Source organism: Hippopotamus amphibius, chromosome 16 (genome assembly GCF_030028045.1).
Source record: "Hippopotamus amphibius kiboko isolate mHipAmp2 chromosome 16, mHipAmp2.hap2, whole genome shotgun sequence".
Taxonomy (NCBI): Eukaryota; Metazoa; Chordata; class Mammalia; order Artiodactyla; family Hippopotamidae; genus Hippopotamus; species Hippopotamus amphibius.
In genome coordinates, this window is record NC_080201.1 from 31,715,738 (window position 1) to 31,739,986 (window position 24,249).

A 24,249-nucleotide genomic window follows, 5' to 3' on the forward strand; every position below is an offset into this window, starting at 1 on the left:
ATTATAATCTTCACCTGTTACCACAAAGAATTTTTTTTGTTTGTTTATCCATATTGAACTTTCATGGGGCAAACAAAAGCAACCTGTGAAGATTTAACAATGGTGAAAATGGCTCAAATAACTAACCTGAGAACACCAAGTCATATGAAAGGGTTTTAGTTTACATTAACTAAATGTTTGTTTGATATGTAGAACTGATTTCAGTTAAAGCTGTTTAAACAGAAAAAAAAAAAAGGAATGTAGGCAATATTCAGACAATAGTTGCTAAACCTTATCTGCAGTATTAAAAGACAGTGGTTAACAGAAGTAAACTCAAGTGCTTTGAAAGGAAAATGAATACAAGTGTAGTTCAACTTCTCTTTAGATAAAGGTTTAACAACATTATTTATTATGAGGAAAAAAAAAAAGAGCTCTTTCTTAATAGATTTTCAAATAAAATTTGTTCAGGCTACAGGAACGGCCTGTCAGCAAAGCGGCAAGCCCTGTGTTAGGGAGAGTTGAAAGGGTTTCTATCTTTGGGCCAGTTACGTCCATTATAAGAACAAAACACACAAGCCTTGGCAACCGTGATATCCCAGGAAACAAAATAATTATCATATGTAATTCGTTCATTCAGCCTGTAAGGGTACAGTAGAGTCTGGATTTCAGTAAATGAAAACTCAGAAGCAAGGAGAGGGACAGACCTGGAAACTTTGCTATTGGACAAGAGAGCAAAGAAAGACCCTGCCCATTTTAATAAATAATGACTTTATCTTCCTCCTTAGATGCCCAACTATCTTTTGAAGCAGACAGTGTCATGGTTAAGAATAAGGGCTCTGCAGTCAGTTCAGACCTGGGCTCCGCTACTGAATAGCTCTGTCATCTGTAAAATAAGGATAATTACATAATCACCACATAGGTTTGTGGTGAGGATTAAGTGGGTTAATAATGAACAGCCGACCATATTCCAGGCACTTGGTAGACGCTAAGAAAACAGACCAAACGAGGCCACAAGGCCCAGCACTTATTGTCCTCAAGAATCTCACAATCTTATGAAATCTTCTGAGCAAGAAAAGTTTTAACAACCATGTCCATTCACGCTCACCCCCGTTCCACTGAGGACAGACAGAGAAGTTCAGCCCTAAAACGTATTCCCAACAGAGGTTTTTTCAGGGGCGGAAGTACTGCCCATGACACAATCTTTGTGGGCATCAAACCCACTGGCATGCATTTTAATCAACTCCATTACCTGACTTTTTCACTTCGATGTTGTGGGCAAAAACTATTACAGGATATTCATCAAATGCCACCCTCACCAGTTCTAACATTGCCAAGAGAAGCAGTTGGCTCCTTCCTTAAAATTAATTAAGGAAGCAAAAAATATTTCCAGCTGCTTGATTCAGTTTGAGTAACCAAAAAAAAAAAAAACAAAAGCCATCCACCCCTCCACCCCAAACTGTGGGGATGAGGAAGGAAAGCTGCAGGGTGGGTGCTGAATGAAAACCTAAGGGTCAGAAAAGACTAGCAGCCTTATGATTTCAAGGCTAAAAAGAATCAGAGTCTTACCATATTGACTGACTGATAACGTTCTAGCCATGACAGAAGGAGGGTCCCTTCTCCAGAGTGTAGTCCCTCCGGGGAGGCTCACAGCTTTCGGCACTCTCTTGAGGTGCTCTCAACATTCATGTTGCTTTTAAACCAAACTCCAAGGATGCAGACATGCACTTAATGGAAATTCACTGTAATTCAATCTTTGACGCAATAATACAAAGATATGTAATGTCCACAGGTATCAGAAGGCACACTGACAGCCTAGAGAACGTGCAGGATCTTGAAGGGCCTTCTGAATCATCAGAGAAAAATGAGCACACGTACACAATAGTGTTAGTTACGTCGCTGTGACCCAGAGAAACATCTCTAGAATCTTCCTAATTCACCTGCACCTGTCTTCTCCATGGAATAGTCAAAAGAGAGGTCAGTCAAGCAAAGCTCTTCTCCTAGACGTGTCTAGAAAAAGTCTGAAGGGGAAGCACGAACAGAATCCACCCACTTACCTGAACCGTAGTCACTGGGCACTCAGGTATTGGGGAGCAAAGCTTGTAAGATTCCAAAATCGTATTTCTGAGTCACTATATCGCTATATTGTTAGAAATCATTTGCAACACTCTTAGAGGTATGCAAATGTCACTTACTTTTGCCAAGTTAGCTTGGGTCCTTTATTTGGTCCCAGGTCAGCTTACCCATTTCCTTCGAGATGTGGGAACATGCCCATTGGGGTCAGTGCTCACTCTAATAAATGAAATGTTTTTTCATAGAGAAAGACATTAGACCAGGGAGAGATACTAAGGTCCAATCTACAAAGAGCTACCCCATGAAAGCCCTTTCACAGTAGCTCTAAGGAAGATGCAGGTCTGATGAGAACCAAATGATGACACCTAATAGTACATTCTCGAGGGGAAACTTACTAGGTGACAAGACTAAATTCCACATTTTACCATTTTTAAGAAGGAAAACAGACTATTTTATAAACACAGAGGAAGGTTCTGCTTATATCTGACCAAAAATCTTTTTGAGCATCTTAAGTTGGAAAAAAAAAAAAAATCTTCTTATGGTACTCAGTTCCAATCTCCAAAGTTCCCAAATTGCTTACTTAGAAACGAAGACAAGGAAAACCAACCACTTCTAAACCCACACAGCCCAAAAGTCTGCAGACGTGAAACCAAGGACTTCATCCCGTAATTAGTCCAGCAGAGGCACGTGGCCTTTAAGAAAGAGGAAAGCAAAATAAGAACCATGGAAAGGATTATGGACATTAAGAGCGTGAGCATGCCAACTTGCATGGCAAAAGAAGAGTATCTGATGACGTGCCCTGACATATGGAATTCATTCTGAAAGTAAGGAGATGACCTTGAAAAGTCAAAGACGGGGGGAGAGAAGACTGGCACGCAAACTACTTAGATTCAAGACCTCTCTATTCAAGCCTCGGCTAGTCTCAAGGGGCTAAGGTTTCTGATACATCTCTGCCCCCTCCGCATCCCACTAACATACACAATGTCAGAAGCAGCCAGCCGCTTTCTGAAGCAGATGGGTTCAGATGACAATATTCTCCTACTAGATAAACAGTGTGATTTTACAGATATCCCCCACCCTTCGCTGGTAACAAAACATCAGTCAGTCACAGAAGACCAGAAAGGACAGGCGGAAAAATAGCCCATATATGTGTTAAAGAACGCACTTATTCTGCTAACCTGGATCATAAAACTGCAAGGAGTTTACAGAAGGCACTATGGAGTAAGACTCCCAAATCTAACTGAGTGAGGTCACCGGGCCCACAAACGTTTCTCTTTCTTCAAGTTCTAGCTCTCGGCCATGTCTCCAGAAGGGACTGATGGGAGAGAACACGGGACACTTACCAGGCTCAAGGGAGGAGAGAAAGTCAGTCCTGGGCCCAGCTTGGCATTAGAAGTGGTTATTATTTCCCCGAAAGGCAGAATTTCTTCGCCTTTGGCTCCGGAGATTATGGCATATTTCACAAAGCATGGAGCAGTTCATAAGATAATTAAATATCTTTGAAGATATTACTTGACATTGTGGGAACATCATTCTTCTCTGCTCAATACCCCTCAATGTCTCCCTATTACCCTCAGGGTAAAAAGGAAAGTCCTTGTCCTTACAGACACCTCCAATGACTGATACCATCCTCGGCTCCCCATTGCCTGGCACCACCTCTGTGACCTCATCTCCTGAAACTCACAGCCTCACGACCACCACTCACACTGAACTGTCCCTGAACTGGTCCACGAGCACCAGGCATTCTCCCCCTGCACAGCCCTTGCAGTGGTTTTTCCCTCTGCCTGAGACACTGTTCCCCAGATAACCACTTGGTTCCCTCCCTCACCTCCTTCAAGTCTCTGTTCAAAGGATGTCTTGTCAGTGGGGATGTTCTCCGCTCATCTCAGTCTCCATTACCTTGCCCTGTTTGGTTTTTTCTGTAGCCTTATCAACTTCTAACATACTAAATAATGAACTGATGTAGTCCATTTATTATTTTTTGTCATCTCCCTGTCTATTTAATTTACCAATATATTCGAAAGCACCCAGAAAATGTGCCTTGCACATGCTCAGTAACTATTTATTGAAAAGACGATTGAGGACATTTTTTTATTCCAACTTCTCCACCAATCCTTCTAATTATATCAAAGAAAAAGTCTTTGATTAATGATAATCTTCAACACTTCTCTACCACTTGGTAATCTCTTCTTCACTTTTATTGGGTTTTTTTTTTGAGGTATCATTTACCCACCATAAAATTCACCCATTTTCAGTGTAGAATTCAATGACTTTTAGAAAGTGTATGAAATTGTGCACTAATCTGCCTTCTTAACATAAAGAATGGAGACTGTAGGCTCAGAACCTTCTCCAGCCAAGAGCAACTGCTGGAATAGTATAACACTGCTGTCTTTACTGGCTAGTGTTTTCTGCTTATTTTTTCTTTTGCAAGTGATACCAGCTTTCCACTTAAAAGTGGTAATATAAAGCTTCCTTTTTAAAAAATTTTATCTACATAAAAAGTGACTTGATTCTTTCAGAAGTATTAAAGAGATAACAATATAGGTAGTCCAAAGATAGAGCAAAAATTGAAAGGGTATTAATGAAAATAACAAAGTTTGTGACACACTGACTCATGGGATCCAGACCTGCAGGTCCCACAGACTGCACAACTGGTACTAATTTCCTAAACAAAAGGCAAGGCTCCTGGGGTCCACCTGCTCCAAGGAGCTACCTTCAGCTCCATCAGTCCTTGTTGGAAGCTTATCCTTCATGAGTCTCTTGTGTTTCTACATGTCTTGCCCTTTGCTTCAGACTCTCATTGCAAGGATGTCTGTATGTCAAATACCCTTGGAAGATATAGTTTCTCCCTCCAAAATAAAGGGTAGGATTGCTAACAGACTTGCAAGATAAGGAATGTGTCTTGATCTGGAGCAAACGACAGGCATGCCTACTGCCCATGACGGAAGAGTCAGGTCATCTCAGCTCAGGCTCCTCTCCTAGAATGCAGCCCCGCCACGTGCACATGCTAGCTGGCCACTGTGTGTGACCCTGTGGAAACAGAGACTTGGCGAACTGGCACAAAAATGTTGATGCCCTGGCTACTGCTACTGTAAGTAATGAACTGTCCTTTGTCTCTTATACTCATAGGAAACTGTGGCTGATTAACTTGTTAGCTAGCAAGTAGGATAGAATCTTCACAGTTCTTAAAAATCCTTACCTCGTTGTGAATTTCTTCTCCTTGTTTCAAAACTGCTGGCTCCAAGGATTTCAAAGAGACTTCACCATTGTCTGCCTCATCACGGACATTCTGCAGGGCCAACTGGCAGCGCTGTAAGATGTAATCCAAGGTCCCCGTCGAGCACTGCAGAGAGGAACCAGCCACCGAGATGGTAAGCAAAGTGCTTACCATACCTCTCTTCTTAGGATGTCTGTTCCCTTCCTGGACATTCACCTGTCGCCCTCACAGCTCAGCCTATGCTTCTTAACTTAAGAATGACTCTAGGGACTTCCCTGGTGGTGCAGTGGTCAAGAATCTGCCTGCCAGTGCAGGGGACATGGGTTCGATCCCTGGTCTGGGAAGATCCCACATGCCACAGAGCAGCTGAGCCCAAGCACCACAACTACTGAGCCCGCCCACCTACAGCCCATGCTCCACAACAAGAGAAGACACCTCAATGAGAAGCCCGCGCACCACAATGAAGCGTAGCCCCTGCTCACCACAACTAGAGAAAGGCCTCGCAAAGCAACGAACACTAACACAGCCAAAATAATAAATAAATACATTTTTTTAAAAAATCTACACCTATATTTATTTAAAAAAAAGAAAGAAAGAAAAGAATGACTCTAGTAGCTTTCTCCTTGGGCTCTGTGCTGCCAGCTTGGCCTCACCTGGGCCACTCATCTTGCTGCTTTTTATTACATGGGCTTCACATCTCCAAAGAGTAGACGCCCTCAAGGCTAAAGGCCTATTTCCAAGCGAATATACTCTACACATACCGCAGCACCTAGAAATGAGTCTTTAATACTATTTATTTTTTTTTGGTCTTGCCACACAGCATGTGAGATCTTAGTTCCCCAAGCAGGAATCGAACCCATGCCCCCTGCAGTGGAAGGGCGGAGTCTTAAAAATTGGACAGCCAGCAAAGTCCCCGAGTCTTAAATATAAAAGAAACTTAATAAGTAGTTATGGGAGGAATAACTAATTAACCAAGAAGTCAAGGATAGCGACTTTCTCTCAAGTGCCCTGCACCTAACAATGGGAAAAAAAGGTAACCAGACTGTAGAACTGGTTCAAAAACATACAAAATAGAACAGCAATGGGAAAAAAAAAATGAAGTTATAAACACAAGGCAAAGAATTCTTTTTCTTTTTCTGTGAAAAGCATACACTGGGGCAGTTGCAAGCCTGCCTTGGCAGGACAGATTTTTCAAATAATGGAGAATATGTGGCTTGTGCCCTCAAGGCATGTTCAAAGGAGTACCTTAGTACCTGGGTATCAGCAAAGGCACAGGTAACTAGTCCATCCCTCTCTGAGTCTGTGGGAGCAAAACAGAGGTCAAATGGACAAACTCCTTCTTTGAATGAGCACATGTCAGAAAAGAAGAGGATGCAGGTGGAGTGTGCATCCGTTTGTTTTGATAATGACACGATTTCCTAGAATGAGAAAAAGCAAGCTATAAATATCCTTTAGGCCCAAGGAGGGAAATGTCTCCCCAAAGTATTTTTATTTTAATATTTATAATTTAAACAGATTCCTTCAAAATAACCTTGAAGGCTAATCCCCTGGTACAAAAATTCTTTGCACAGTTACTGCCACTTTATACAATGTGACCTGGGCATGCCCTGGAAAAAAACGAAGTTTCTGTGCCAAAAACAGAAGCTTGACTAATACGTATTTTAAAATGACGCTCCCAGAATGCTAGGAGCAGGAGGGCAGCAGCTCCAATTTGCTACAAAGAAAAAACAAAAAAATGGAATTGAATTACCACTCACTTCTGTCCCACAGGCAACCCTACAACATCTTTTTTAATGACATTCTGTCTATAAATATATTCTACCTGCACCTTAACTTTCCCAAGTATGGAGTAACCTACATATGAGGTAATTAATTGAAATGCCATCTATTATAACAAAAGATTAAAAACAACACAAAATTTCCCATCAATAAAAGACCAGTTAAAGGAATTCTGGTGGAGCCATGCTTGCAGCCAAAAAAAAAAAAAGGAGGGGGAAATATATATATATTTTTTCTGGGTGATTAGAGTTCATCTGATGTAAAGAACCCATAATCGGGCCACGTTTTTTGGGAGAACATGGGAGTGGTCACAGTTTTACTGAGATACAATTCACATATCATAAAATTTACCCACTTAAAGCACACAATTAGATGTTTTTTAGTCTATTCACAGAGTTGTGCAACCATCACTGCAGTTAATTTTAGAATATTTTTATTACTCCAAAAAGAAACCCTGTACCTTTTAGCAGTCACCCTCTCCCACTTCTACCAGCCTTCCCAGCCCTAGGCAACCGCTAATCTACTTTCTGTGTCGATAGATTTGACTGCTCTGGATATTTCATACAAATGAAATCATACACTATGTGGTCCTTTGTGACTGGCTTCTTTCACTTAGTGTATTTTCAAGGTTCATCCACGTTGTGCCCTATGCGTCAGCACTCTGGTTCCTGTTTATTGCCAAATAATCATTCAATTGTACGGATACACCGCCTTTTGTTTATCAGTTCATTAGGTGATGAACCTTCTGGGCTGTTTCCACTTTTTGGCTATTATAAATTAAGCTACTATGAACTTTCACCTACAAGTGTTTTCTCTTGGGTATGTATGCCTAGGCATGGAATTGCTGGGCAATATGGCAACTCTGTATTCAACCTTCTGATGAAGTGCCAGACTGTTTTCCAAAGTGGCTGCACCATTTTACATTCCCTTCCAGCAACGTATGAGGGTTCCAATTTCTGCACATCCTCACCAACCCTTGTTACTGTGATTGCGGTTACAGCTATTTTAGCGGGTGCGCAGTGGTATGTCATTGTGGTATTGATTTGCATTTCCCCGATGACTAATGATGTCGAGCATCTTATATGTGTTTAGGGGCCCTTTGTATATCTCCTTTGGAGACATGTCTATTCAGATCCTTTACCTTTTTAAAAAGCTGGATTATCTATCTTTTCAATCACTGAGTTGCAAGAGTTCTTTATATAATTCTAAATATGGACACCTTGTGAGATGTATGATTTACAAATATTTTTTCCCATTCTGTGGGTTGTCTTTTCACTTTCTTGATGGTACCCTTTGAAGCATAAATGTTTTTAACTTTGATAAAGTCCAATTCATCTATTTTTTCTTTGATGGCTTACACTTTGGGTATTATATCTTAAAAAAAAATTCCCTACTCTAAGAATTGTATATTGATATGTAACTATCATCAAGGTTAACTAACATAAAACAAAACAAAAAGGGCAGAATAGTATGTAGAGTAGACTGCCATTTATATAAGATATCTTAAAAATTACATATGTGTTTTCTTATACATGTATTAAATATCACTAAAAGGAACAAAAATCTGAAAACACTGGTTGCCTCTGGGGAAGAGGAGCTTACTGGCATGAGGAGAAACAGACTTTAACTATACACTCTTAGGTACTTTTTGAGTTTTGAACCATTTGAGTACCTATTCAAAACATAGTTATACATAAAATTTAAATTAAAAAAAAAAACAAACCAGATATTCTGTGTTGCAACCCAAGAACATTCTGTCACAACCAGAAAAAAACTAAAATCAAATAAAGGTCGAGAGTCATCAGACATAATCTAGTCACATTTTTGCAACCAAAAACTGAATAGATTTCTTCTCTGATTAACTAAAATGAATTTCAGAACATCATTTCCTTCAGACAATCTGTTTCCTACATATTGTGAATAAGCAGAAAATAGCAAATCATTTTGTTTGGCACAGAAAAGATGTCTAATTTAATACTGTATGAAGGAAGGACATTTGTAGAACAAGTGAGAGCTATAAAGTTGCATGGATTTTTTTCCTCTCTACAGTGAGGGAAACAATAATATTAACTATGGTGTTAGGGGAAAAAATCCTTTCCCTCTTCTATTACTGAAAATAATAATATAAGATGAAGTTAAAAGTTTTAAATAAGATAAAAACATAATCCTGCCACCTTACCCTATTTTAATTATTCTTATTGCATGTGATCCTTCATCCCCACACAGTTGTAATCAGTATTATTTTTCACTGTTTGTACATAAGTATTCAAAACTACCATTTTCAATGCTGCTTAATTGAAAGGGGAGGTGATATTAACAATTTAATTAGCAAGTCACATAATATAAAGGCAGTAAGGTTCTGTCCAACTTTTCACTACTATTAATCAGACTAGGTAAATATCTTTTCCTATATACTTCTTTTGAATTAATTCCTAGATTTGCTTCCCCAAAACAGTGTTATGAGATCAAAGATATGAGTATTTTTATGGTGCTTTATACATATCCCCATATAGCTTTCCAAAAAGTATACTAATTAGAAAAACTACCACTAAGTGCATGAATGTACAGTTTCACTGTAACTTTACCAGCATTGAATATTATCATTTTTGACTTTTGGTAGAAATAAAAAGTTAACCTTAAAATGATGATTTTTTTAAAAATTACTTTTAACTTTAAGGTAATTTTTAAAGCCTGTATACACAGGATCATGTAAAACACAGACAGCAAACTTTCTCTTAAAAAAGGCTGGACAGTAGATATTTTAGGCTTGTAGGCCATTAGATCTGTGTTCAACTACTCAACTCTGCCACTGTAGCTCCAAAGCACCCATAAGCAATATGTAAATAAATGAGTGTGGCTGTGTTACAATAAAATTTTATTTACAAAAAGAGCTGGCTGGCCCACAGGCCATAGAGTTTGCCTACCCTAATCTACAACACAGAAAGCAGAATAGTCATATCATTCAAATTGTATGTGTCTAATTAGTAACATATCATAAGCTTGAACTGAAGTAGAGATAATATAAAAGGTACAGATTTGGGATTATATTATTATTATCACTATACTTATCTACCTCTTTTTTTAAAAATTACTTAATGCTCAAAATTTTGCCTAAAAATTAGAAGATATAAATACAGCTCTGACTAAGCAGAGAAAGCTAAACCTCAGAATGTTTTGAAAGCACTGCTATTTTAGTTAAGTTGGTCCATTTGGAAAAGAGGAAATAAGGCCAGAGGGGTACTTTTCTTTTCTTTCTTTCTTTTTTTTTTTTTTTTAAGCTCTTTATTGGAATATAATTGCTTTACTCTGCTGTGCCACTTTTTGCTGTACCACAAAGTGAATCAGCTGTATTTATACATATATCTCCATATCCCCTCCCTGTCGCAACTCCTTCCCACCTTCCCTATCCCAGCCCTCTAAGTCATCACCCGTCATCGAGTTGATCTCCCTGTGTTATGCAGCAGCTTCCCACTAGCTATCTATTTTATATTTGGTAGTGCATATATGTCCATGCTACAGAGGGGTACTTTTCAAACTGCATTTTGAAGGGCTCCTTTTGGGAACTTCTGTGTATGTGTGTATTTATTGCAGAAGCTGGAGAAGGAAAGGTTTCCTGATCTCTCACAAGTTTTAGTCCCAAATTTCCATTTGTTTGCTGGACCTCTCCCCTTGGCAGCTCTAACACAGCCTGTTCAAAACTGAACCACTGTCTTCCCCCTGTGTCTCAGAGCCCTGTTTCTACTTATGGTAATGTCATCTCCAAATAACCCAGGCTTGAAACCTCAGAGTCATCCAAAGTCACCTGGCACAGGACAAGCATCCAATAGTTAGTTGGTTATAGTGTGTTCATTCATTCACTCATTCATTTGTTCTTACATTCAGTCAGCTGCCAAGTCTGTCACTATGTCTCCTACATTAGTCAAGGGAATTTATTCTTTTATCATGCTGCCACTACCTTAGTTCAGACTGATAGGTTTAATTGATGTCTCTATCATTTTCAACCTCCTAAAGATATCTCCAATATGTCACTACTGCAATAAATAAACCATTAATAACCGCCACCTGCCAACCAACTTAAGTTAAAACACACCTAATATGATATCCAAGATCTTTCACAATCTGGGCCCATTCAAGAATCAGCCTTTATCTGCCAACGCTCCCTTTCCGGCATCCTGGGATACAGTCGACGTTAAGCCACTCAGTATTCTCCTTGTATCCCCATGCCAACCCAATCACAAGATTTCCACCTGAGTCCTCATTGCATTAGCTGTCTTAAAATGTACTAAAATCCCCTAATCCCTACATGTTCAAGTCTTACATGTCACATCACTTATGAAGCCTTATGCTGTCTGTTACGCTCTATTCTTCACTCTACCTACTTTTAGACCGTTAAGCATCTTGAAGATACCAAACATGTCAACTATTCCTGTTCACAAGTGTCTAAAAGAACACCTTCAACACTGGAAATTTCAACGAAAGTTTGCAGGATGGAGGAAAGGTGCCCTTTCTGCCACCTAGCAATATAACCAGTCCCTTAGAAAAGCTACTTAAATACCAAAAGACATGACACTGCCTTATAGACTCACACAGTCTCAGGACTAGAAAGGTCTTGTGCTTGTGTTTCCCTGACACTGTACTGCATCCCTTCTGCCCAACTTTCTCATACTTGTCCCCCTGTGGTACGATGAGAAGTCAAGCTATAAAAGCAAAGCACAGATAACAAGCTTGGATAATACAAGGTCAACTTGTAATCCTTCTCATGATCATTCCCCTGCTTTCTGGAACCCTTCCTAACTGAGCACACACAATACCCCAGGGTGACTACTACGGGCTTCCCTCATCGCTTTTTTTTTTTTTTTTAATTTTCAACCTTTATTTATTTGGTTGTGTTGGGTCTTAGTTGCTGCTCACAGGCTCCTTAGTTGTAGCTCATGGGCTCATTAGTTGTGGCACACAGGCTTCTTAGTTGTGGCATGTGAACTCTTAGTTGCAGCATGCATGTAGGATCTAGTCCCCTAACCAGGGATCGAACCCGGGCCTCTGGCATTGGGAGCACAGAGTCTTATCCACTGTGCCACCAGGGAAGTCCCTTCCCTCATCTCTTAAGTTCATTCTGAACTTGCCTAATCAGCTGACTATCAGACACTGCAAGTGGTGGCAGAATTTAGCAATAAAATCTGGGTTAGGAACACGACTGGCAAGTTTGGAAATTCCCTGGCACCACTGTAACTTTCTCCTAATTTACATTCACATGCCCAGAAGCCTGACCCAAAAGTTAAGGGAAATGTAAATTCTCAACCATCTGAGTCCAGTCCCTGCTAACACATGCACAAGCACACAAAATCTACCCTATTTCTTTCTGGCCATCTCCTGCCCTTGACCTTGACAGATACAAACCCCTTAGAAAATCTCTGACCAGCAACACCTGCCAAGGTGCCCTCTTGCTGGCACCTTTTCCAGGAAACATAACCCCAAAGAAGCAAAATATACTTATCCCAGGCTGTGAACAGACTTTTTAAAATTGGATCCAAAACAACTCAAAGCTAAAAAAGCAAGTAAATAGAGGCTAAAGTCTAGTTAGATGGAAGCAATTTTCCTATCAAATATTCTTCCAAAGTTCCATGATAAATTGCTCGTGCAACCACTTCTGTCACATCCCATTAAGTTTGAGTCACATTTTTATTTACACTTACCTCTGCCACTCGGTGGGTGGAACTAAACCGAGGTGGTAAACCAGCCAAAACACAGTGTTGGTGGGTGGCATTGAGATCATCTGCAGGAAAAATACCAAAAATTTAAGAAAAACAAAAACACACCCAACACACACTTATCAGTCACTAAATACTATTTAACTAAAATACAAAGTAACAGTAAGTCCATCATTCTAGAAGAATGACAAGAACCAAAGAATTAACAATTAGCATGTATTCTTTAAACAATTTTTTGTAGGTAGGATAAAACATATATATATAATATATGATGAATATATATATATATATTCCTACAGTATAAAACCATTGATGACGTAAAACCATCAAAAACCATGACACTTTCAATAGCGAAAGGAGATATTATTAATAATTATCGTAAGACAACAGGTATAACCAGGACTGTCCTTAGCAAACAGGCTATATGATTCCCCTACTTATTTGTAATCTTATGGATACCCACTCACCACTATTTATGAGTTGAACTTCTTTCTTTTTCTCATGATACATCTAATTCTACCCATGCCTTGAGAATAAGCCAAAATTCTTTCATATTATTTGGAGCTGAACATCTTTCATCTGAGAATCTGCCTCTTTCCCTCCCCAAGGTATCAATTTTGCCCTAACAATTTTCCAGGCAGCAAACCAACCAACTCAGCGTGTTGCAAAGCTTTGGCTCTCAGAGCAGAATTCAAGCCTACAGATTCACAACCCAAGAATGGAGTAGGTGGTGAATTCATCAGCTGAAGAACATGCCTGTAACCACATGCAGTGGGAGGAAAACCAACAGCCAAGTTGTTGTGTATTCTAAGAAATGACGCCACATGTGAGGCAAAATGGGTATCACCTCTGCTTAGGACTTTGCTTCCCCTGTTTCAAAGAAGAGAACTGAACTGTCCCCGGCAACACATGACATCCTACATAAGCAACAGAGGCTTCTCAGCAAGACCCAAGAAAGACAATGACTTAAACTAGGAGGCAAAGCCCACCACGCCCCCGACCTGTCAGCAAAAGCAACCTACAAAATTACCTCTAAACATAGGAAAGGAAGTGCAAAATGCCGATGGCAGGACGCCTGCTTGTGGACACAATGGAGTAACCATGACAAGGTTTACCTTCTTACCTTAAAAAAAGTATAAAACAGACCAAAAATAGGAAAGAAAGGTTTCTGACACTGGAAAAGCAGTGACCCCACAGATAGGAGAAATAAAACAGATGAGCCCTACAATAGCCTTAGTTTACTAGCTAGGAGTTTCAAAGTTACAGAGTAGAGAGTGAGAAGTCAGAAGTCCAGAGTTTTCAATCTTCCCTCTTGCTGAGTTGTGAAGACAAAGACTAGAGTTTAGGAAGGCAGCAAGGATCTGTAAAGCAGAATACTGGAATAGAAAAACCTGCACAGGGAGAGAGTAAGCGGACATCTGTAGAAGGGTTTCCTTCAAGTCTTTGGCTGTGCTCTCATCTGGGCATGTATGAACGAAAACGTCCCATGGGCAGGAGAAGAAGCTCCAGAACGCTGTAGGCTGGATGAATCTCAGACCTCACACAAGGCGAGGAATACTTTGTGTTCTCAGCAGGCCGAATGGCTCCTACTACCCGGGACAATAGGTATAGAGTCTTTAGAAAAGTATAATCTTAGTAGTAGGGTTAAATAAGTCCTATATCAAAGCCTGCCCTAGATCCACCTAAAAGTTTAAAAGCAAGCCTGAAAAGAATCCAGCTTATTCCAAATAATTTAATTACTCACTAGAGCAAAGTCCAACATTACTTAAAAGAATATAACAAAATCAGGCACCAATAAATAAAATTTGCCATATCCAACTCTCATCCAAAAAAATAACAGAGAGAAAGAGAAATAAAAGACATATGATATATATGATATACAACAGTGGTCCCCAACCTTTTAGACACCAGGGACTGGTTTTGTGGAAGACAATTTTTCCACGGATGGGGCGGTGGGGGGAGGGGGGAGAGAATATGGTTCAGGTGGTAATGCAAGCGATGGGGAGCAGCAGATGATGCTTCGCTTGCTCGTCCACTGCTCACCTCCTACTGTGCAGCCCAAGGGTTAGGGACCCCAATATACAAGATAAATACACGGACTTCCCTGGTGGCACAGTGGTTGGGAATCTGCCTGCCAATGCAGGGGACACGAGTTCGAGCCCTAGTCTGGGAGGATCCCACATGCTGTGGAACAACTAAGCCTGTGCATCACAACTACCGAGCCTGTGTGCTGCAACTACTGAAGCCCACACACCTAGAGCCTGTGCTCTGCAACAAGAGAAGTCACTGCACTGAGAAGCCTGCACACCACAACAAAGAGTAGCCTCCGCTTGCCACAACTAGAGAAAGCCTGCAAGCAGCAATGAAGACCCAATGCAGTCAAAAAAAAAAAAAAGCAAAGAAAAGAAAAAGAAAAATTATATCCTTTCATATATATATATCTTTCATATATATAAGAAAAATATAGTAAATGAAATAAAAATCACACTGAAGAGATTAACAGCACTTTAGACATTGTAGAAGAAAAGATAAGTGAAGTAGAATACACAGAAACAGAAACTACCCAAAATGAAGTACACAGAGGAAAAACACTACAAAAAACTGAAAGAGCATCCATACCCTACAAGACAATATTAAGCAGTTTAACATAAATGTAATTTGTGTCTCAGAGGAGGGAGAATGACAGAAAAAAAATTTTTTTTAATGATGACCAAAGAGAAAAATGAGAACAAAGAACAAGGGCAACAAATAGAAAACATTAACAAATAAGATAGATAATAACTTTTTTTAAGGTAACAAGGTAAACCTTGTCATGGTTACTCCATAATGTCCATAAGCAGGCATCCTGCCATCAGCATTTTGCACTTCCTTTCCTATGTTTAGAGGTAATTTTGTAAGTTCCTTTTGCTGACAGGTCGGGGGCGTGGTGGGCTTTGCCTCCTAGTTTAAGTCATTGTCTTTCTTGGGTCTTGCTGAGAAGCCTCTGTTGCTTATAGATATCAGTAATCACTTTAAATGTCAATGGCTTAAATACACCAATTAAAAGGCAGAGATGGTCAGAGTGGATAAAAAAAAAAGACCCAACTATACATTGTCTATAAGAAACTCACTTTGAATATGAAGACACATATAAATTAAAAGTAAAGGGATGGAAAAATATATATCACAGAAACTCTAACCAAAAAGCAAAGCTGAAGGGACTTCCCTGGTGGTGTAGTGGTTAAGGATCCACCTGCCAATGTAGGGGACATGAGTTTGATCCCTGGCCTGGAAAGATTCCACATGCCATAGAGCAACAAAGCCCGTGCATCACAACTCCTGAGCCTGTGCTCTAGAGCCCGCAAGCCACAACTACTGAGCCTATGTGCCACAACTATTGAAGCCCACATGCCTGGAGCCTGTGCTCCACAACAAGAGAAGCCACCACAGGACTTCCTAGGTGGTGCAGTGGTAAAGAATCCGCCTGCCAATGCAGGAGACACGGGTTCGAGTCCTGCTCTGGGAAGATTCCACATGCCACGGAGCAACTAAGCTCGTGCGCCACAACTATTGAGCCTGTGCTCTAGAGCCCATGAGCCACAACTATTGAGCCCATGTGCCACAACTATTGAAGTCCATGTGCCTAGGGCCCGTGCTCCACAACAAGAGAAGCCACTATAATGAGGAGCCTGCACACCACAATGAAGGGTAGCCCCTGCTCGCAGCAACTAGAGAAAGCCCGTGTGCAGCAACGAAGACCCAACACAGCCAATAAATAAATTAAATTAATTAATTAATTAATTTAAAAAAAAGAGAGAAGCCACCACAATGAGAAGCCCACACACCACAACGAAGAGTAGCTCCTACTTGTCGCAACTAAAGAAAAGCCTGTGCACAGCAACAAAGACTCAACACAGCCTATAAATTAATTAATTAATCAATTAATTTAAGAAAAACAGAAACAAAGCTGGAGTACCTTTATGAATTTCAGATAGAGAAGACGTCAAAGCAAGAAAAATTATCAGGGATATAGAGGGGCATTACATAATGATAAAGGGGTAATTCTCCAAGAAGATATAACAATCCTTAAGGTGTGTGTATCTTATAATAAAGCAACAAAGTATGTGAGGTAAGAACTAATAGAACAGCAAGAAAAAACAGACAAATCTACTATTGTAGTTACAGACGTCAACATTCCCTAAAAGAAGTGACTAGAAACATCAGCAGAAAATCAGTAAGGACATGGTTGAACTCAAGATCACCATCAATCAACTTAATTGACATCTATAGACTACTTCATCCAACAACAGCAGATTACACAATCTTCTCAAGGTCATGTGGAACATTCATCAAAAAGACTACACGCTTGAACAAAATTCACACCTTTACAAATTTTTAAAAAATTGAAATCATACAATGTCTACTCTCAGACCACAAAGAAATTAAACTAGAAATCAGTAACAGAAAGACAGCTGGAAAATTCTAAAATATTCAGAGATTAAAGAACACACTTTTAAATAACACAGAGTCAAAGAAAAAATCACAAGAGAAATTTTAAAATATTTTTAACCAAATGAAAATAAAAATACAACTTAGCAAAATTTGTGTGATGCGTAAAAGCAGTGCCAAGAGGAAAATTTATAGCATTAAATGCACATTAGAAAAAAGAAAGATCTAAAATCAGTAAGCTTCCACCTTAGGAAACTAGAAAAAGTAGAGCAAGTTCAATTTAAAGTGAGTAGAATAAAAGAAATAATAAAACTAAGAGCAGGATTTAATAAAATCAAAAACAGAAAATCCATAGAGAAAAATCACTGAAATAAAGCTGATTCTCTAAAAAGATCAATAAAATCAATAAGCTTCTATGCAGGCAACAACAACAAAAAAGAATACACAAAAAGAGGACATCACTATAGAACCTACAGATGTTAAAAGGATAATACGGTAATAACATGAACAGTTCTATGCCCGCAAATTTGAAAACCTAGATGAAACGGGCCAATTCCTTGAAAGACACAATCTGCCAAAACTCACACAAATAGAAATAGACAAACTGAACATGCCTGTAGCTACTAAAGTAATGGAATCAATTATTAATAGTCTTTCAAAACAGAAAGCTCCAGGACCAAATAGGTTCACTGGTGAATTCAATCCAACATTTAAATAAGAAATTATACCAATTCTTTACAATCTCTTCCAGAAGACTGAATTGAAGGGAAAGCTTCAACAGTTTCTTCAATTATGGTGTTGGAACAACTGTACATCTATGTGCAAAAAAATGAATCTGGACACAGACCTTACACTTTTAACAAAAATTAACTCAAAATGGATTATAGACCTAAATGTAAAATATATACGTATAAAACACTTAAGAGGAATTCTAGATGACCTTGAGGGTGACGATAACTCTTTAGGTGCCACTGAAGGCACAATCCATGAAAGAAAAAAAATCGATAAACTGGACTTCATAAAAATTAAAAACTCTTCTGTGAGAGACACTGTCAAGAGATTAAGAAGACAAGCCTTGGACCGGTACAAAATATTTGCTAAAAACATGTTCAATAAAGAACTGTTATCTAAAATATATAAACAACTCTTAAAACTCAACAATAAAGAAAACACACAACTCATTAAAAAATGGGCAAAAGACCTGAACAGACACCTCACCAAAGAAGATATATAGATTGCAATAAGCACATGAAAAGATGCTCCACCTCATTTGTCATGGAATTGTAAATTAAAACAAATACCCACTACACAGCTATTAGAATGGCTAAAATCCAGAACAATGACAACATCAAATGCTGGTGAGGATGTGGAGCAATGGGAACTCTCATTCATTGCTAGTGGGTATGCAAAATGGTACAGCCACTTTGGAAGACAGTTTGGCAGTTTCTTTCAAAATTAAACGTGCTCTTACCGTCAGACTCAGGAACTGTACTGCTTGATATTCACCCAAATGAGTTGAAAACATGTCCCCACAAAAACCTGCAAATGGATGTTTATAGTAGCTTTATCCATAACTGCCAAAACTTGGAAGCGACCAAAATGTCACTCAATAGGTGAATGGATAAAATGTGCATATTTAGACAATGGAATATTATTCAGCACTAAAAAGAAATGAGTTATCAAGCCATGAAAAGACATGAGGAAACTTAAATGCATATTACTTAACTGAAAGAAGCTAATATGAAAAGACCACATACTATAAAATTCCAACTATATGACATTCTGGAAAAGACAAAACTATAGAGACAGTAAAAAGTTGCCAGGAGTTGGGGTGGGAGGAAGGAAAAGGAGGATTACAGAGAGTTTTTAGGGCAATGAAACTATTCTGTATGATCTATAATGTTGGATACACGTCATAATACTTTTTCAAACATCTATAAAATGCATAACATGAAGAGTGAACTCTAATATAAAATATGGACTCTAGCTGACAATGACATGTCAACGTAGGTTAAATGATTGTAACAAGTGTACCACTCTGGTGCAGGATGCTGATCGTGGGAAAGGTTGGGCATGTGTGGGGGCATGGGTATATGGGAACTCAATACTTTCTGTTCAATTTAAAACTGCTCTGAAAAATAAACTCTTACTTTTAAAAAATCAACTGAAAAGTCTTCAGGAAATTCTTTCAGATTGCCTAGGTCCTCATCTTGAGACCCATAATATCTGCATATCTCTCTGTGTGTGTGTGTGTGTGTGTGTGTGCATATATAATTATCCCCCCAGAGTGTTCTCCTGGCAGAGGAAAACAGCTATCTGCATTACTTCATTTAATATTTGGGTAAGCAACCACTATGTGCCGAGCACTATTCTAGGCACAGCAAACAAAACAAAGTCCCTATTCTCATGGAGGTTACATTATAATGGAGGAGATATATAATTAAACATGAAATTCAGATGCAAAATGCTATGGAGAAAATAAAGGGTAATTTAATGACAAGAATTAGTGGGGGTACTAGGGAATCATGCACTCCTTTACACGGAACTATCACTGGTGACGCTGAAGCTGAGCTCAGATTTGAATAATAAGGAGACTGCAATGCCAAGATCTGGGCTAAAAGAATTCCAAGCTGAGGAAACAGCTAGGGCGAGGGCACTGAATGGGAATGAGCTTGCTGCACATGGTGAAGAAGATAGGCCAGTGAGACGGCAGCCCAGTGAGCAAGGTGGAGCGGGGAAGGGAAGCAGATTAAGGAGGTCTCTGTTGGTTATGGTATGCATTCTGCGTTTTATTCTTCATACAATGGGAAATCTTTAGAAAATTCTAAGCAGGGAATAAAAAAAGAGAGAGAGAGATCTAAGTTGGGATAAATCACTCCAGTGGCTTTATAGAAAAAGGGGAGGACTGAAAGGGAACGAGACTTGAAGCAGGAAGCTGTTGCAGCCATCCATTGCAAGAGTTGACAGTGATTTGGTGACAGCAGGGCAGATGGTGAGCAGTGATCAGATTCAGAATGTTTTAGAGGAAAATAATAGGACCTGCTAATGGATGGGGTAAGTGAAGGGACAGAAAGAGCGAAATTAAGAGCAACTTTTGGGATTTTCACAGGAACATCAGATTGAAGATGAGTAAGTCACAAAACATTAGGACACTGTATGAACAACAGCATAAAATGCAATGAAAGGTGAGGATAACAACAGCAATGATACATTTGGAGTATTAAAGGCAAATGCAAAGGCAACAAGGAAAGCTAATATAGAGGATCCAAACAGATCCAACTTCTGCTGATTTCGGTTCAGAGGGGTGGCTTAAGGCATGAAGAGGACTGAATGTCTATTCTCTTTCCCAGTTTGCTCTCTCTAAGGATTCTGGTTAAGGACACACCTGAGAATTTCTGATAGATCTGAGCTATTTTGTCTGAGGGGGGATTCAAAGCCAAACAAACAAAACAAAAACAAAAAGCAGGGATTGGAGGAGTTTCCCCAGGCCAGATGCTCATAAAGGGCTGAAACAATATCTAAGAAATACATAGATGCCAGGGACTTCCCTGGCGGTCCAGCAGTTAAGACTCCACACTTCCAGTGCAGGGGGCGCAAGTTTGATCCCTGGTCGGGGAACTACCACCCTGTGTGGCGTGGCCAAAAATTAAATAAAATTTTAAAAAGGAGATCAAGCAAACAAACAAACAAACAAAAGAAATACATACATTCATTTTCACCTACCCAAATAAAAGCCTTATTGCTCCCAGGCTATTAATAGTGGGCTCTAAAGACATCATAAAGAGAAAACAAAATCATCTTAATGAAGAGATTTGTTATGTGCTTTTGTTCTACTGGGGGGCAACTCATCTGAGGCAAGCCAAGTGGCAAACACAACATGAGGAGTAATACTCCGAGGCTTGTACCTTAATTTAAATCCTTGGCAACTCTCTCTATTCAACAGCTCTTTTGAAATTGCTCCCAAATGTCTCTAAATAATCCTTTATGACTTTTAGAAAGAATCCTGTAATTTTCATTGAAGGGCTTCTAATTTATCTAAAATTCTAAGTCTATCAACCTGGCTCAAGCCTCATGGATGGTAAATCTCAAAGGATATACGAAAGACATTCCTAGCTTTAAAGACTAATACTAATAATTTTTAGAAAGAAAACATTAAAGAATGCCTATTTGTCAGAGCTATCTCAGAATACAGCTAAAAACGGACTGACTCTGTACTCAAGTGGAATCAGAGTTTGTAGAATTTATTCAACAAAACAAATGGAAAAGAAGCTCTTACTCTTTGCAGGCTAAATGCTGCATGCTCCATCAGTGGGTGAAGAGAACTCTGGACATTCACTGTAGCATGAAATCTCATCTCATATATAAGAGACCACAGATGCAAACGCATAATTTACGCTAGGGTGATCAATTCATGCCCAGGACTTTCCTGGTTTTAACCCTGCAGTCCCAAATCCTGAGATCTCCACCCCCACCCAGACAAAGTGGGACAATTAGTCACCGTAAATTTAACCCAGCCCTTATTTCCTAGGTTTTGTTGTCCAGTGTGTCACCAGGGGCTACTGCATCCCCAAATTTCTTAAAGTAGCAATCAGGAGCTTTGCTAAAGGCACTCCTGAGCTAAATAAGCCCAATACTGAAATCCAATCTTCCCAGTTTCACACAATCACTGAAGCTTTTCATTCTTACTCACCTGTCCATTCTCATCCCTCAATCTTAATATTTATGACCTTATTTTTCCTAGATGTGGGGACATCCATGACTGAGAACATTTTCAGAATTTAATAGCCAATGAAAGGGGGGAGGGGAGGATTCCTGGCAAGATGACAGTAGAGACCCAAGCCTCTACCTACCCCATTCTTAGATTCCCAATGAGATGATCAATGAAATAGTAAGGGAAATTAAGACTTCTTTCAGTGCTCAAGATCAGGGAAAGGTGCTCAATATGCCAGAAATTACAAGCAACTGGGCTGGATACAGGAGAAGAGGAATGAGATTACAAAATGGCAGCATCCTACTGTAAATCAACGATACTTCAATTAAAAAAAAAAATACTGACACCCTGGACTTACAACAGATTAGCTTCATCAGAATTTCTGGGGTTGAGGCCCAGGCACTATAGTCTTGAAATTCTCCCAGGTGATTCTTTTGCAGAGGAGGGTTGAGTGGCAACACCTTTGGGCAATGCTGAGCGAAGCAGCTGCTCGTGTACCATTTCGGGACCCTCATTCAGGAGCACTCATTTGGCCCAAATTTATTTATCTGGCTTCCCTTTTATGGCAGAAGCTGTACTAAGTTCTGGAGATGCAGAGTTGAATGACATGATCTTGTTTACAAGGATTTTACCATGAAGTGAGTGAAAGGTGAAGGTGGCTAAGTGTTAGAACAGAGCTGGGCATGAGACACAGTGAAAGAACAAAGGGGAACTTAAAAAAAAAAAAAAAAGTGGTATCCTTATAAATATATCAAGCAGATCCTGAGAAAAGCACTCCCCCTGTAGCTCAGAAGGTAAAGAAAGGGCAGGAGAGGATGCAGGGCAGCATGAAATGCACCCAACCTGGGGAGCCAAAGACTCCCAGATGGGTTGCTGGCACAAGTCATCACTTTGAGAAGACAACCGGGCATGGAGGAGGTAAGAAACTGGAGCGAGCAGATATGCCAAGGATGGTCCAAAAGCCGCCAGGGTTTGCTCATACTGTGAGCATCTATACCACCCAAAGACAAAAACAAACCACTCAGTACACTCCAGTTTATCAAGTCTCTCACCTGGCCCTGCAAAGATACATTTTCTTTCTCCTCCTTCAAGTGAAGGATTTGACCAGGAACCTATACTAAGTTTTCACAGAACCAATCTTAACACCAACTTGCCTGTCGGCTGGTGCTAGTCCTTTTTCTATAAGGAAAAACAGATATGGAAAAACATCACTAGATGCAGGCAAAAGTACTACAGTTCTAAGGAAAGGAACCAGTTTGACAGAAACTGTCTCTTTTGAAAAAGTGTTACTCAAATGGACAGAAAAAAATTTTTATAAAATTCTCAATATTTAAAGAAGCCACTTGATATCGAGAAGGCTCTGCACCCATGGAAATGGGGCAAGCAGCCGTGAGGATGGAACAGCCTGAGATCAGCAAAGGTTGCTTGGAGTTGATTTGTTTTTTAATAAGTATGGCTCCATTGAAAATGATAATAGCTGAACTGAACAACAGAATGCATGCTGCAGAAAAATCAGATTACCGAAGCAAATGAGAACTCCAGAAATTCTCCCAGAATTCAGAGGGAAAACAAAAATCAGTGACATAAAAAATAAGACATGAAGGGCAGATTCTGGAAGCCAAGACAGATATAACAGGAATCTTAGAAAGAAAGCAGAAAACAGAGAGATGAAAGAATCATCAAAGAAACAGCAGAAGAATATTTTCCAAAGTTGTGAAAAACCCTGAGTCTGTACTACAAAACAGCTGACCAAGTACATAAACATATTCTGTTCAAAAATTAAATATAAAATACTACAAATGAAGAAAAAAAAAAACCAAAATTTGCCACAACAGAAGCAAAATGAAGATGATCTCAGATATCTCCCTAACATCTAACATCAGAGGCCAAGGGAACAATGTCTATAGTTTTAAGGGGGAAATCTTGTTACTCAAGAATCCTACAGCCATTCAGGGAGATGTGAACATGTGTAGGTATACTAAGTCACATTCAAATGATGCAAAGACTCAGAGAATACGCTACCACCATTTCCTACCATTAGCCTTCGTGAAAAAATTGTTAGAACCTATACCAGCTGACCAAAATAGCAATCAAAATAATTAAAACCACAATATAAAAAGACTAGCAGTGAACATAAAAGTAGCTAAATAATCTCAAATATGGTTATTTAATTAATGCTAGTTTAATTAATAACACCTGAAAGTAGAGATGCTTCATCTAAACAAATTTCTATAGTAAAAATCTAGGTCAAAAATCTAAGAGTATATTCAGCAATGCCTGGTGAATGGGCAGAAGGGCTGAATAAAGTAAATGTCAAGGAAAACATTCACACATCAACAAAAAAATGGGCAAAAGAT

General features: G+C 39.4%; 1 protein-coding gene across 6 annotated transcripts in view; it reads right to left on the reverse strand.

Moving 5' to 3' along the window:
• Positions 1-24,249, reverse strand: part of FTO (FTO alpha-ketoglutarate dependent dioxygenase) — a 382,583-nt gene that overhangs the window by 208,324 nt on the left and 150,010 nt on the right. For 5 of the 6 annotated variants that reach the window (XR_009049648.1, XM_057711122.1, XM_057711123.1 and 2 more), the window contains exons 5-6: positions 12,739-12,818; positions 5,249-5,392 (exon numbers count right to left, since the gene is read on the reverse strand). Coding sequence is in view for 5 of the 6 variants with exons in the window: in XM_057711122.1 (XP_057567105.1) it covers positions 5,249-5,392; positions 12,739-12,818 (224 nt within the window). In the remaining variant the exon portion in view is untranslated. The remainder of the gene's footprint in view (positions 1-5,248; positions 5,393-12,738; positions 12,819-24,249) is intronic. The other variant, XM_057711126.1, reaches the window with a different exon arrangement.